This window comes from Halichoerus grypus, chromosome 1 (assembly GCF_964656455.1).
Source record: "Halichoerus grypus chromosome 1, mHalGry1.hap1.1, whole genome shotgun sequence".
NCBI lineage: Eukaryota > Metazoa > Chordata > Mammalia > Carnivora > Phocidae > Halichoerus > Halichoerus grypus.
Window position 1 is genome coordinate 117,777,943 of NC_135712.1, and position 13,485 is coordinate 117,791,427.

The 13,485-nt window shown below is 35.6% G+C and overlaps 1 protein-coding gene across 5 annotated transcripts in view; it reads left to right on the top strand.

Moving 5' to 3' along the window:
- The window catches only part of XRN1 (5'-3' exoribonuclease 1), a 112,952-nt gene that overhangs the window by 65,076 nt on the left and 34,391 nt on the right, over positions 1–13,485 (top strand). For all 5 annotated transcript variants that reach the window (XM_078070964.1, XM_078070981.1, XM_078070967.1 and 2 more), the window contains exons 25-31: positions 331–477; positions 5,133–5,222; positions 5,661–5,796; positions 9,125–9,181; positions 9,306–9,438; positions 11,310–11,379; positions 12,549–12,756. In XM_078070964.1, coding sequence (XP_077927090.1) covers positions 331–477; positions 5,133–5,222; positions 5,661–5,796; positions 9,125–9,181; positions 9,306–9,438; positions 11,310–11,379; positions 12,549–12,756 — 841 coding nt within the window. The remainder of the gene's footprint in view (positions 1–330; positions 478–5,132; positions 5,223–5,660; positions 5,797–9,124; positions 9,182–9,305; positions 9,439–11,309; positions 11,380–12,548; positions 12,757–13,485) is intronic.

A 13,485-nucleotide genomic window follows, 5' to 3' on the forward strand; every position in this document is an offset into this window, starting at 1 on the left:
GGTTAAGCGACTGCCTTCGGCTCAGGTCATGATCCTGGAGTCCCGGGATCGAGTCCCGCATCGGGCTCCCTGCTCAGCGGGGAGTCTGCTTCTCCCTCTGACCCTCCTCCCTCTCGTGCTCTCTGTCTCTCATTCTCTCTCTCGCAAATAAATAAATAAAATCTTTAAAAAAAAAAAAAAAAGGAAATAACCATGAAAACTATAGAACAATCAAAACTAAATTTTTCTAAGAATTTTTTGAAAGCAAAACTTTTTGTATTCTTTGAACAAAATTTTAAAACGTGTGTGTGTGTGTGTGTGTGTGTGTGTGTGTGTGTGATTTAAATTCAGCCCTCATGGAGACCATAAAGCAAATGTGGGTTTGAATCTCAAATTCAACAAAAAAAATGAGGAGGTACCTGGATATACCAAGAAAGTTGGAAGTGAGTGGATGTATTCATCTGCAGCAGAACAGCTTCTTGCAGAGTACTTAGAGAGGTAAGTGCCTAACAAGATTCTACTAAGCATCCCCAAAATGTGGAATGTAATAACTATTTTGCTTTTGCTGATACCAATTTTAGACAAAAAAATGTTTCCTTTGGTAAATAATGTGACATATTACATATAAACTTAATTTTATATCATGGAGCATCATAGCTATTAGCTAAAAGAATATAAAAAAATACTGTATATTATTTATTTTATTTTTTATTTTATTATGTTATGTTAATCACCATACATTACATCATTAGTTTTTGATGTAGTGTTCCATGATTCATTGTTTGCGTATAATACCCAGTGCTCTATTCAGTAACATGCCCTCTTTAATACCCATCACCAGGCTAACCCATCCCCCCACCCCCATCCCCTCTAGAACCCTCATTTTTTTTTTTAGAGTCCATAGTCTCTCATGGTTCATCTCCCCCTGCAATTTCCCCCCATTCATTTTTCCCTTCCTGCTATCTTCTTTTTTTATTTTAACATATAATGTATTATTTGTTTCAGAAATGAAAAAAAGATGATGAGAACTGGCCTCCTTTTATTTTTTTTTAATTTTTAATTTTTTTTAATTTTTTTTTTTTTTTTAAGTAATCTCTATACCCAGTGTGGGGCTTGAACCTACAACCCTGAGATCAAGAGTTGCACTCTCCACCAACTAAGCCAGCCAGGTGCCCCTTGGCCTCCTTTTAATGAAAATTTGCCTTAACTTGCTATCATAAATTATTCACTACTTTGCATGTCTATGTTAGTAGTAAGAGGATTGGTATGGATAAACAAAACAACTCTTCACACAGTGGATTTTCTGAATCTTAAAACTCCAACCAGATAATAGGTTACTGTCCTAAAATTATTGAATTTTATGCTGAAATGGTCTAAGAAATCAATAAATCTCAGCTCCTCGTTATAAAAATGAGAAAACTGTGTACTGAGATTAACTGAGTTACTCAGTGACAAAGATTTATAGGGAAAACGTTTACTTCTCATTCACAATTGAATATTCATTCCTTTGTTCTACTGGTTTCTAACCTTGTATTTGAGGATCCTCTTAGTTTACTAGGGCTGCCATAATGAAGTAGCACAAACTGGATGGCTTAAAACAACAGAAATTTATTGTCTCACAATTCTGGAGACCAGAAGTCCAAAACCAAGGTGTTTGGTAGGGCTATGCTTCCTTTGACGATGATAGGAAAGGAACCATTCCATGCCTCTTTGCTAGCTTCTTGTGGCCTCACACATTTGTTCTTAACTCCAGTCCTCCACCTTCCCGTGTTCTCCCTGTACATCTTCACATGATCTTTTCTCTGTTAATGCCTATCTCTGTGTCCAAATTTCCTCTTTTCATAAAGACACTTCATAAAGATAAAAAAATCATGTTAGATTAGGGCCCACCCTAAAGGCCTCATTTTTATTTTATAACCTCAATAAAAACCTTATTTTCAAATAAAGTCACGTTCTGAAAGTAGTAGGAGTGGGACTTCAATCTGTCTTTTTTGGGAAGGAACATAATTCAATCCTATATTACCATCTGAAAATTTATTTCTTTTGTTCACTTCCATATTTCTTTCAAATGTTGTATTTATCCTACTTTTTCATTATTTTTCAACTTGACATATGCATTGATTTCATACCATGAAAGATGAAGCTTTAGCTCTCTTCTGCTACCTACCCTTTCTATTTCCTCACCTTCCTGCACATTACACACACGTGTGTGTGTATTTCCCCTTTCATTATAGTTGTATTAAATCTGTATTTAAGGTTTACTTGATTGAGATAATGTAAATGGTCACAGGTGGACCCTGTAGAGTATTATGGTTGCATTTCCTTTCTGTACACATTTTTGTTTTCCCCCTCTTGTTTAATCATTTGCTTATTGTCTATATTCATATAACTAATTCAGCCCTAAACTCTTTGTCATAGCTGAAAGACTTAATATAGTCAAACAGATCAGGAGATCTCTCAGTTCCATTTTTTTTCTTATAGACTTCCTCCTTGAAACCTTCTGTCTTCCTGCTTCAGTGTAAACTAATTGTTTTCTAGGGCTATTACACAGCTCTCATTCTAGAGTTTCTCTCTACTGTCTAGGAATTCCCTTCACCATTCTGCTTTGTAGGATTCCTTTATTTCCTGGCTTTCATACCTTTTTCTGTTTTATGTCTCCAGTTTGATGGAGCACTTAATCTGGTAGCTTCCTGAGAGAGCTTGAGTGTCTGGAAATGTCTTTATTCTTCCCTGACCAGGGTTGATTGATAGCTGGCCTGGGTGTAGAATCCTAAATTGGAGATTATTTTCCCTCAGAATTTGAAAAGTACTGCTCTATTCTCTTTTTGTTTCCTTTGCTGGTGAGAAGTCCTGTGCCATTGTGATTCGGAATCTTTGTCTGTGATCCGTTTTCATTTTCTGAAATCTTTTCAGAATCTTCCCTTTACCAGTGCTGTTTTAATAATGTGATGATGTGTGCCTTAGTATGGGTCTTCTTTCTTTCCTTTGGCTATTCAGTCCTTTCACACTTAAAACTGATGACCTTCCATTCTGAGAAAACTTCTTGTATTATTTCTTTGATAATTTCCTCCTCTCCTTTTTTTCTGTTCTGTCTTTCTGAGACTTCTGTTAGATGATAGACCTGGATTAATGCTCTTTATTTTCTTATCTCTTCTCACCCATTTTCTATATTGTTACACTTCTGTTCTACTCTGTGGGAGATTTCTTCAACTTATATCATTTTTATTTTTATTTGATTTAATCATTTTTAATTTCTAAAAGTGTGTCCTTTTTCTCTGACATTGCTTTTTTATAGTGTCTCTTTCTCTGAAGATCGTTTTTCTTCTCTATATTTTCTGTTTTCTCCACATTGCTCTTTTTTTTCTGTTTGATTTCATTGCACCTTTCACATTAAAGATTTTTTTTTTTTTTACTTGTCTGGTGGTTCTTTGGTGTCTAATCATATTTAAGAATGGGGCACTAAAAAGCTGATTGGAAATTTAGTGTGCTCTGGTGGGGCTTGTCAGGTGGGACTTTGCTATTTCTGCAAAGGACCTCCAACTATCACTACCTGTATGTGTATATTTTCTCTCAGGCTGGCTAGTTTTCCTAGAGAGGTAGCCTCCAGCCTTTTCCTTGGAGGACAGATATGAGGAACAAAACTGACTTCCAGTGTTTTGGATATTAACCAGGGTAAAGGGAACTTATTATGTAATGGATACTATGAGATGCCCTCCAAACCTCCCTTTAAAGGACTTATTTCTATAGCAGCTTAAATGCTGTTGTCTGACAGTCCTCAGCTGTGAGCTCTCTTCAGAATTGCCTTGCAGAAGAGAACTGCCTCACCTAAAGTTATATCCCCTTCCCACAACAGCCACAGATCCAACACCTGATCTGCAAGGAGGTGTGAAAGACCCAGCCGACCTGATTGCCCCAGTTCAGGATAAATCTGAAGGGCCATCCTAGTTTGAGATCTCTGTAGGACTGACCAAGGAGTTCATTAACAGTGGATCACAGCCCAACTTCTCTCTCTGCCCAATTCTGCTTCCTTCCTTTTTTCCTTCCCTTCTACATGTTTTGATTCCACAAGAGCTCTCTGATAAACTTTCTTCTTGCTTACTTTCATCTCAAGAGTGTGCTTCCTAAAGAAGTTACACTTCCTAGCCTGCTTCCTAGCAACATGTTATGTAGTAGTTACACTTTCATTAATTCCCTATCATCTCTTCATGCCCTACCCACCCATCTCCCTGTGCCTTGTATACCTAAAGCTAGAGCATCCCCTGTTCAACCTCTCCAAAAGATAAACTACAGACAGGTCTTATGCTGGGGTGAAGGTGAGTAAGCACATGATCATCCAACTGCTTATTATACAAAATTTTCAACTAAAGCCTAGTAAACTTCACCCTGCCCATACTACGGCATTAAAATGTACCTGGAGCCCATAATTCCTGCGCTTTTGCAGACTTGCAGTTTAAATTATCTTGCTTGTTGTTGACTTCCCACCCTGGTTGCTTAGGGTGCAGCTTTTTCCTATCTTTCAAACCAGTTAATGCTTACCCATCCAGTTTCCAGTTTCTAAAATTTTGTTAACAACTCATATATGGTATCAGACTCACCACCTCTCTTTTCATGCCTTTCTGGGTCTATGCAGTATTTTATACTTTACTCTATTTTTAGTAGGTTGGGAAGTGAGCAAAAAATTAAGCACATATGTTCAATCTGCTATGTGTATTTAAAAGTCCTGCACTATTCAGGAAGCAGTGGAGTTTTGAGGAATATCAAAAGAAACTTCTAGTGTATTTTAATTTTCTTTATTGTGGGATGCTCCAGCTTAGTTGTGAAAATTAGAAAATGAACATGTAGGTATTATTTTTGTCCATTTATCACCTATCATTATGATCTGAGAGCGATTAGAGTCAGTAATTGAATAAGTAATTAAAGTTTATTACAGTTTATGAATTGAATCATTTCTCCCTCAGCTACTGAAAGTTTTTTGAGGGCCTGTGAATACTTTCAAATCATTTATCTCTATCCCTTATTAATACTCTGTGTGTTACAATCAGTCCTCAATATGTTTTATATGTCCCCTTGGGATCCAGAATTATTTGATGGGGAAGTTTATGTGAAGTTAGCCATATATATTTTCTAAGCAGTATTTTTGTTTGTTTGGCTAGAGCTCCAGAACTATTTAGTTATATAGCCAAAAATAGCCAAGACGATGTATTCTATGAAGATGACATTTGGCCTGGAGAAAATGAGAACGGGTAAGCAAAATTTGTGGTATTTATTGGCTCATAGTTCAGCTTAGTGTTCCAGTGAAAGGTACAGTAGCTAGTTTATCAAGAATTTATATTACTTTTGTGAGGAGGGTTTCATATATATATATATATATATATATATATATATATATATATATATATAATTTCATATATATTTGCTTTAAGATCTTCATATAATTTATTTCACTTATATCAGTAAAGTACTTTTAAACTAATTTTGTGGGTTTTTTTAAGTTACTGAGAAGTAATATGTCCATGTTCACATTAGATTTATAACTAGTCCCAATTAAGTTTAGTGATTAATTATTATTTATGTATTTTATGTCTTTTATAATTCACAGCCCTCAGGAAATTTATATTAGGCCTTTTGTATAAAACCTCAAAGTTTTAATCATTGTGAAAAAATTATTGTTTTTAATGTAGTGCTGAGAAAGTTCAAGAAATTATTACTTGGCTAAAGGGACATCCTGTCAGTACTTTGTCTCGTTCTTCTTGTGATTTACAAATTCTGGATGCAGCTATTGTTGAGAAAATTGAGGAAGAAGTCGAAAAGTGCAAGGTACTAATTTTCGATAACCCAAGATGCTTGATGAGATTTGAAGTTAAATGGACTGTATATCATCCTACAAATAATTTAATTTTGTTTCAACCAAATAAAACATGAACTCAGTGATTTTAATTTATGTCAGGTAATCCTTTAGTTTTAAAAAAAGTTCCAGCCATTTCCAGTGGCCATTAATAAGTTTATCTGAATAAAAAGAAATGCACTTTAATATATAAAAGCTATAACATTTAAATTTTATGTCCTAATGACGTTTCTAATTTTAGGAATTAATATTCTGTAATTCTAGCCAAAATACAAAGTTTGTGATTAAGAAATAAGGTTAATCCCCTCTGCCTTCCTATTCTAAGTTCTTTAAAGACATAGTTCTTTTTATAGAACATAAACATTGTGTTTAGTTCACTTTTACAGAATCGCTTTCTAAAGTGTACTTTCCCACCCACAAACACATTCAATATTTTTTAAATCCTGTTTAATCTTTCCTATTTTTTTATGTCTTGATTTTGAAAAGCAATAATCTTCTGTGTAGGCTTAACTGTTTTACTTATTTTGATCCTCGATTATCTTGATATAATGGAAAATGGATTGATTATATTCCCTTCTTTAACTTTTGATTTTATTTTCCACACATTTGCCTTTTTATTAAAATGATGTTGCGTTGCTAACACAGCAGTCTAATAGCAAACTAAGTTAAGAAATGGGCTATGAAGCCATTTTCCCCCATTTCTCTTTCAATACTTTTAACCTTAGGCAAGATACTTAAGATACTTACTTTTACTTTCCATGCCTCTATTTCCTCACTGGTAAAATGAGAATAAAACAGTACTACTTCATAGGGTCATCGAAAGGATTAACTAAGTTAAAGCATGTAAACTCCTTCTAATAATGCCTGTTTTTAATGTCTAACAATGCTTGGCTATTATTATTTGAATTCTCTTATCACATATTCAAGAGCTGTGAAGACAGTCTGGAAAATTACTACTGGATGACTCTTTTTCTCTTTAGGAAAAAATATACGGCTTAGAGCCAAGAGTTTGATTATTTGAAAGGTCACTGATACTCAGATAAGGATAGAAACCTGCATTTCATTTTTTTTTAACCGGCATTTCTTTTTGTCTTTCAACCTAGAGTAAAATCCATTTGTACAGCATTGTTTTTGAAATGAGTTTTCCACTTAATAAAAGTTTATTACTCTAAGCCCCCAAATTTTATTTTGATGCTTGAGAGTCTCCATTTCTAACAAGCTCCCAGATGATCACATTTTAAATAGCCAGACCCAGAACTTTTCATTTCGTAGCTGTGGGTTGGAGCCTATTGTGAAAATTCCTCAGTTTATTAATTTGCTTAATGAATCGGGTTTGATTGCCGTGTCCTCTAATCAGTGCTATAATGTAGTAATGCCTAGAGATGTATTAAAGCGTATGGGTTGTTTGTTTTTTTTTTTCATATACAGAACTCCAGGCATAAGTTTGGGGTCTGCTTTTTAAAATTACTTAAAATACTTATTTTTTCTCCTTCTTGCTGTTGTCAGGGGGCACAAATTGTACCCTATTAGTCCTAGTCTGCTGTGGGCTGAAAGCATAGACATCCTGTCAGTACTGCCTTCACTATTCATTTTATTTAAAACTGCGATCTCTCTCTCCACAGTGCTGATCCCCCTTCCCTGCTTTATTTTTCTCTATGCTTTTTACCTTCAAACATTTGTTGCTTGTATGTCTCCCTAAGTAAAGGAACAGGTTACTGTTTTATACTTAGCACCTAGATCAATACATGGCACATAAATGTAACTCAGTAAAGATTTGTTGAAAGAATAAATGAAATGCCTTTATAGTAAAAGATAATAGGGTCTGTTTAAAGTCTTGAGCATTTTATAATATATAAATACATGAACTCTGTAGTGTATGGTCTCTATAGCTTGGAGTTGTTTTATTCTCTTTTGTACTTATTTCCATAAGGTATGTTCTAAAGATAGGTGGCTGCAAAATAAGTAAACTGTTGCCGTTTGTCTTAGTTGGTAAGAATTCACTTAAAAATATGTAATGTGAATGGTAGTTATGGATTGCAATGGATATAAACTATTCTCATGGTTTTATTAGGTAGAACAGGTAATGTTGTTTCTATTTTACAGTAGAAGGAGGCTGATGCTTAAGGTGAGTGTGAGTTCACAAAATTGACAAGGAGTAAAGATGGGACAGAACTCTTCTTCCAGCATTTGTTACATGATCAAAAAATTCAGACATCAAAGCCAATTTCATAAGAGATTCCAAAAGCTAGGGCTTTATTAAATCAGTGCCACCTTAATTTTTATAAGTAGCCATAAAACCCACAGTATTGTCATAGATCAGTACTTTATACTTTTTTTTTCTTTTAATATAGATCTTCATTGACCATCATGTACAATTCTTTTTAGAGTAAAAAAGCATTTGAATAGGATAACATTTACATAAAGTTCTAAACAATTTAATCTTTTGTTAGCAGTAAGGTTACTTTGGGGAAGGTAGTAGTAACTGGGAAGAAATACAGGAGTTCTTATGTTGTGCTTAGTAATGTTCTCTTTCTTGAACTCAGCATGGTTATACATAGATAGGCTCATACTATAAAAATTCATCAGGCTGTATACATACAATTTTGCATTTTTCTATGCCTTATACTTCAACAAAAAATTTAACTTTAAAAAAATTTTAAGGGGCACCTGGGTGGCTCAGTTGCTTAAGCATCTGCCCTCGGCTCAGGTCATGATCTTGGGGTCTTGGGATCAAGCCCTGGGTCAGGCTTCCCGCTCAGCAGGGAGCCTTCTTCTTCCTTTCCCTCTGCCTCTCCCACTGCTTGTGCACTCTCTCTCTCTCAAATAAATAAATAAAATCTTTAAAATTTTTGTAAGGAAAATAGGTTTTATGTATTTATTTACTTATTTTTAAGTTTTTATTTTATTTTTTTGACACAGAGAGAGAGAGAGCACAAGCAGGGGGAGCCATAGGCAGAGGGAGAGGGAGAAGCAGGCTTCCTGCTGAGCAGGGAGCCCGATACGGGACTCGATCCCAGAACCCTGGGATCATGACCTGAGCCAAAGGCAGACGCTTAACAACTGAGCCACCCAGGTGCCCCCCAAAAATTTTTTTAAGTAAGAATTTATTATTCCTTCCTGCTGCATCTGAAGAACTTCAAATATTCTTTAAATTGCTCATTTCATTTGGCTTTTAAAAATGAATAGTAATAAATGATGTCCAACTGAATAATAATAATTTTATATTTTTAATGTAAATCCAGATAACAATAATTTTATAATTTAATGTTTTTAAATATTTAAAAATTTTTCTTTCTTCAGCAAAGAAAGAATAATAAGAAGGTACGAGTGACAGTGAAGCCCCATTTGCTGTACAGAGTAAGTTTCTTATCCAAGTTGTTTTTATTTTGAAAGTATAGAAGGAACAAAATGTTTTTGTTATAGTAATAGAAAAATTATTTCAAATTAGAGTTAATAATAATTAAAGCTTTCTTCTCTTCAGCCTTTAGAACAGCAACATGGAGTCATTCCTGATCGAGATGCAGAATTTCGTCTCTTTGACCGTGTGGTAAATGTGAGAGAGAACTTTTCAGTTCCAGTTGGCCTTCGGGGCACCATCATAGGAATTAAAGGGGGTAATATCTCAATACTTGGTGTGTCTTCAACTGCATCTAAAATTGTAAAGTAAAACAAATTTCTGTGCCTTATATCTAAGCAGAAGGCAACAATGTACATATAGTTAACACTATTGCACTGTACACTTAAAAATAATTAAGATGGTAAATTTTATGTCACGTATTTTTTATTTAAAAAAAAAGAGAGAGAATGGAGGAAAAGGGAAGAAGCAACTAAGGATCTAAATGTGCTCAAAGCGATGCCTGGTTGAGCAGCTTTGCAGTGTAGATACCAAAAAAAGTCAGCCTAGCATGAAGCAGCAAATCCAGTGCCAAGGGGTCAAGGTATTGGCAGCACTGTCCTTTCATCTCTCAAGCACTCAACCTGGGTCTGATTGTCTGGACTAGGAATGGTAAGGGCCACATGGGTATAATGAAACAACCCTCCTGCTGCTATCTGCTCAACCCCCTGATTCAGCTGTTCAAATACTGGGCTTATTAGATTGTATTATAGTTGTCTTGATATAAGGCCTTAGGACTCTGATAACATAGAAGTTTCCTTTATTCTGACAGTTCCTATCAGTAATAGTGACTGCTTGGGATTTGTCTTGAGAAGGATTTTAAAGCTGTATCTATGCTGAGTGGGAAAGAGCTCTGTCGTTGATTAACCATGTCTGCCATGGATAAAAAGGGGAATATTTCATTACTGCCCTTAGCTGAGACCTTATCTCCATAGTCAGTTTCGCTAAAGGGAGTAAACAGTCCTCTTACCTTTTATAATCTTAATAATCTTTTGAGGAATACCCCTCCCTCAGATAGGGAATAAGAACCTAAAAGGTGAGCTTTAAGCCTTCAGAGGAGAAACTCCTGCCTCTCATTGAGCCTTACTTTCTTGAGTTTAGATTTCAGGTAAAAGTAGGTTGAAAGATACAGGTGGATGTTGGGGAATGGGTGAGCTCTGCAGGCCTGGTTTCAGCTGAGCAGTGAAGGACTGGGGATGGGGGACAGACATCCCTCCACTCCTACCCCCGGCTAGGATATTATCAAATATTGTATTAGGGTTCTCTAGAGAAACAGAACCAATAAAGTGGAAAAGGGGTGGTGGAAAGGTGGAGAGAAATCGAGGACGGGGGGGGGGGAGGGGGAGGGGTGAAGGGAGGAAGGGAGGGAGAGGAGGGGAGAGGGAAGGGGGTAGGGTTGGTCAATTCTGAAGTACTGTGATAGACTCTATTATTAATTTGGGCTTAGAATTCAAATATAGCTAATTATTTCACTTTACCTTGGCATTTCGGGTAAATTTAATCTTGCTAGATATATCTCATCAGCCTCTCTGCCAAATTTGTTCTTCTCTGTTCCTATCTAAGTTTATTGCACTTTCTCATGTGTCTCATATCTCAGTTATGGCATCCATAATCTACCAAGTCATCTCAGCCAGAACCTTGGAGTCATCTTTGGCATCTCTGTCCTTTTTATCTACACAGGCCACAAATTCCTGCCAGGTCTATCTAATAATATTTCTGTTCTCTCCATTCTGTTCCCTTTATTAAATAAACTGCCATGCTTTCAAATCGTCATTGTCTTTTATCTGTCTTACTGCAGTACCTTCTGAACTGCAAACTCCGAAGTTACCTCTTTTATTAACTTTTATTATGAATAATTTCCAACATAGACAAAAAGCACAGAGAAAAATATAATTAATCCCCTCATAGCATCTAATTTAAAATATTATTTTACTTTAAATTAATACCAGTAAGGTAATCTGCAAGTTTATCTACTTTTCATTTACTATAATCCCCTATACCATTCTCTGATAGTTGTAATGCCTCTTACAAGCCAAAAACTTAAATGCTGATTTTTCATCATATGATTTTTAAATCTCTCTTATTTAACAGCCAATAGAGAAGCTGATGTACTATTTGAAGTATTATTTGATGAAGAATTTCCTGGAGGCTTAACAATAAGGTTTGTATTTCCTGATGATAATTACGCTTTGTAAATATATCCACGTGGCAGTGACTTTACATTACTTATTTGTCCACAATTTGAATTCCTGTTATATGCAAGACATCATACATGCTAGTAGGGATGTAACAATGAGTAAGATAGACATGCTTTCTAGTCTCACAAAGCTTTCATTTTAGTGGGGGAGATAATTGTGTAACTGATTATAGTATTACTTATTTAATTAAAATGTGAGAAGTGCTGGAAAGGAGAGGTTCCGGTTTCTGTAAGAATATGACTTCTAGAAAGGCGTCTTTGACAAGTGATATTTAAGATGGGACTTGAAGACTGAGTAATAGTTAACTGGAGGAAGAGGGAAGAAGAATGACAGGTGGTCAAGAAGAGGCAACAAAGGATTTATTCATTAAAAAAAAAAACAAAGAATGCAAGTGTGTCTGAACTTCAGCAACTATGTAAGATTAGAGTAAGAGAGAAAAGCAAGGAACACACTGTGCAGGAGCTTGTAAGCCAACTTTGAGGACATGCTAATGATTTTGGTATCTTGGTCGTTATCCTTAAAACAATGTGAAGTCATCAAAATCAGAGATGTGACATGATCGCAGATTTATATTTTAGTGGAATTGTGGGTGTACAGCCACACTGGGGTGGTTTGAGGAAGCAGGAAATTGAGCTGACCCTTGAGAAGTTTGACCATGAAGGAGAGAAAAGATAACTGGAGGTTAGCAGGTTTAAAGCCAGAGGTTTGGATTTTTTGTTTTTAACTTATATGAGTGAGATTTACTTATTTTGGGGCAGCACTGATAAAAAAGTTAAAGTTACAGGAAAAAAAGATTATGATAGAACGAAAGATGCATGGAATGGGTTCTGTCACTTAACCTTTGTGCTACTTTGGGTAGGTCATTAAAAGCATTCTGACCCTCAGTTTCCTCATTTGTAATGAAGATACATACTTCACTAGGTTATTGTGAGGATTAAATAAAGTCCGGTTTCAGAAATATATCATCTTACAAATGGAGATCTTTCTATGATTTCAGCTTCCTCTACTAAATTTAAAAGTAATGTTTACTAATTCAGATTATGGACTGACTGTCCACCCAAAAATAATTTGGTTCTTCTGCTCCCTAGCACATTTAGTATTATTTCCCTCTGAAATAACTGTTTATTTTTAGGTGCTCACCTGGTAGAGGTTATCGACTGCCAACAAGTGCCTTGGTGAATCTTACTCATGGGAGTCGCTCTGAAACCGGAAATCAGAAGTTGACAGCCATTGTGAAACCACAACCAGCTGTGAATCACTATAGCTCAAATTCATCAATTTCATCTGGGCATTTGGGAGGCCTGAACCATTCCCCTCAATCACTTTTTGTTCCTACTCAAGTAAGGCTCTTAGTCTTTCATTTCTTTCTGCCCTCTTATAAATCTCAGGCAGACTTTGTAAGTAAAACCTAATTTGACTTAGTTTTTTAAAAAATTTTGGTTCAAGTCAATTTCAGATTTGTTTTAAGTTAATAGGCTAATAAGGAATGCTACTGGGGCATCTGGGTGGCTCAGTCGGTTAAGCATCTGCCTTTGGCTCAGGTCATGATCCCAGGGTCCTGGGATGGAGCCCCATGTCAGGATCCCTGCTCAGTAGGGAGTCTGCTTCTCCCCTTCTCCCTCTCTGCCCCACTCATGCTCTCTCTCAAATAAATAGAATTAAAAAAAAACAATGCTACTGATAACATCCTACATCTGTTATAAAATTATAAAGAAGAAATACATTTTTAAATATGAGCTTGAGAATGTCTGTTTTCTTTTCATATATTTACTTTTCAAGCTACATTTGTATAACTAATGTTGTATTCAATCTGCTATGAAATGACATGAATTTGAGAGGTTAACAGAGAGAGAATTATATTTATTAAAAGCCATTTTCAGGTTCCTACCCATGCAACTCATGGGTGATTTCCTCTATTTTATCTTTCTGGGGACAAAAATTGAATTGTTTTGTGTGAGACATTTAACTTTGTTTAACTCCATGTCCCCAAATCTTAACCACATTTTAATCCAAGTAATAATGTGTTTGCTATAGACTAATTAGAAAGCCCAGATAAGGAGGTAATGGCA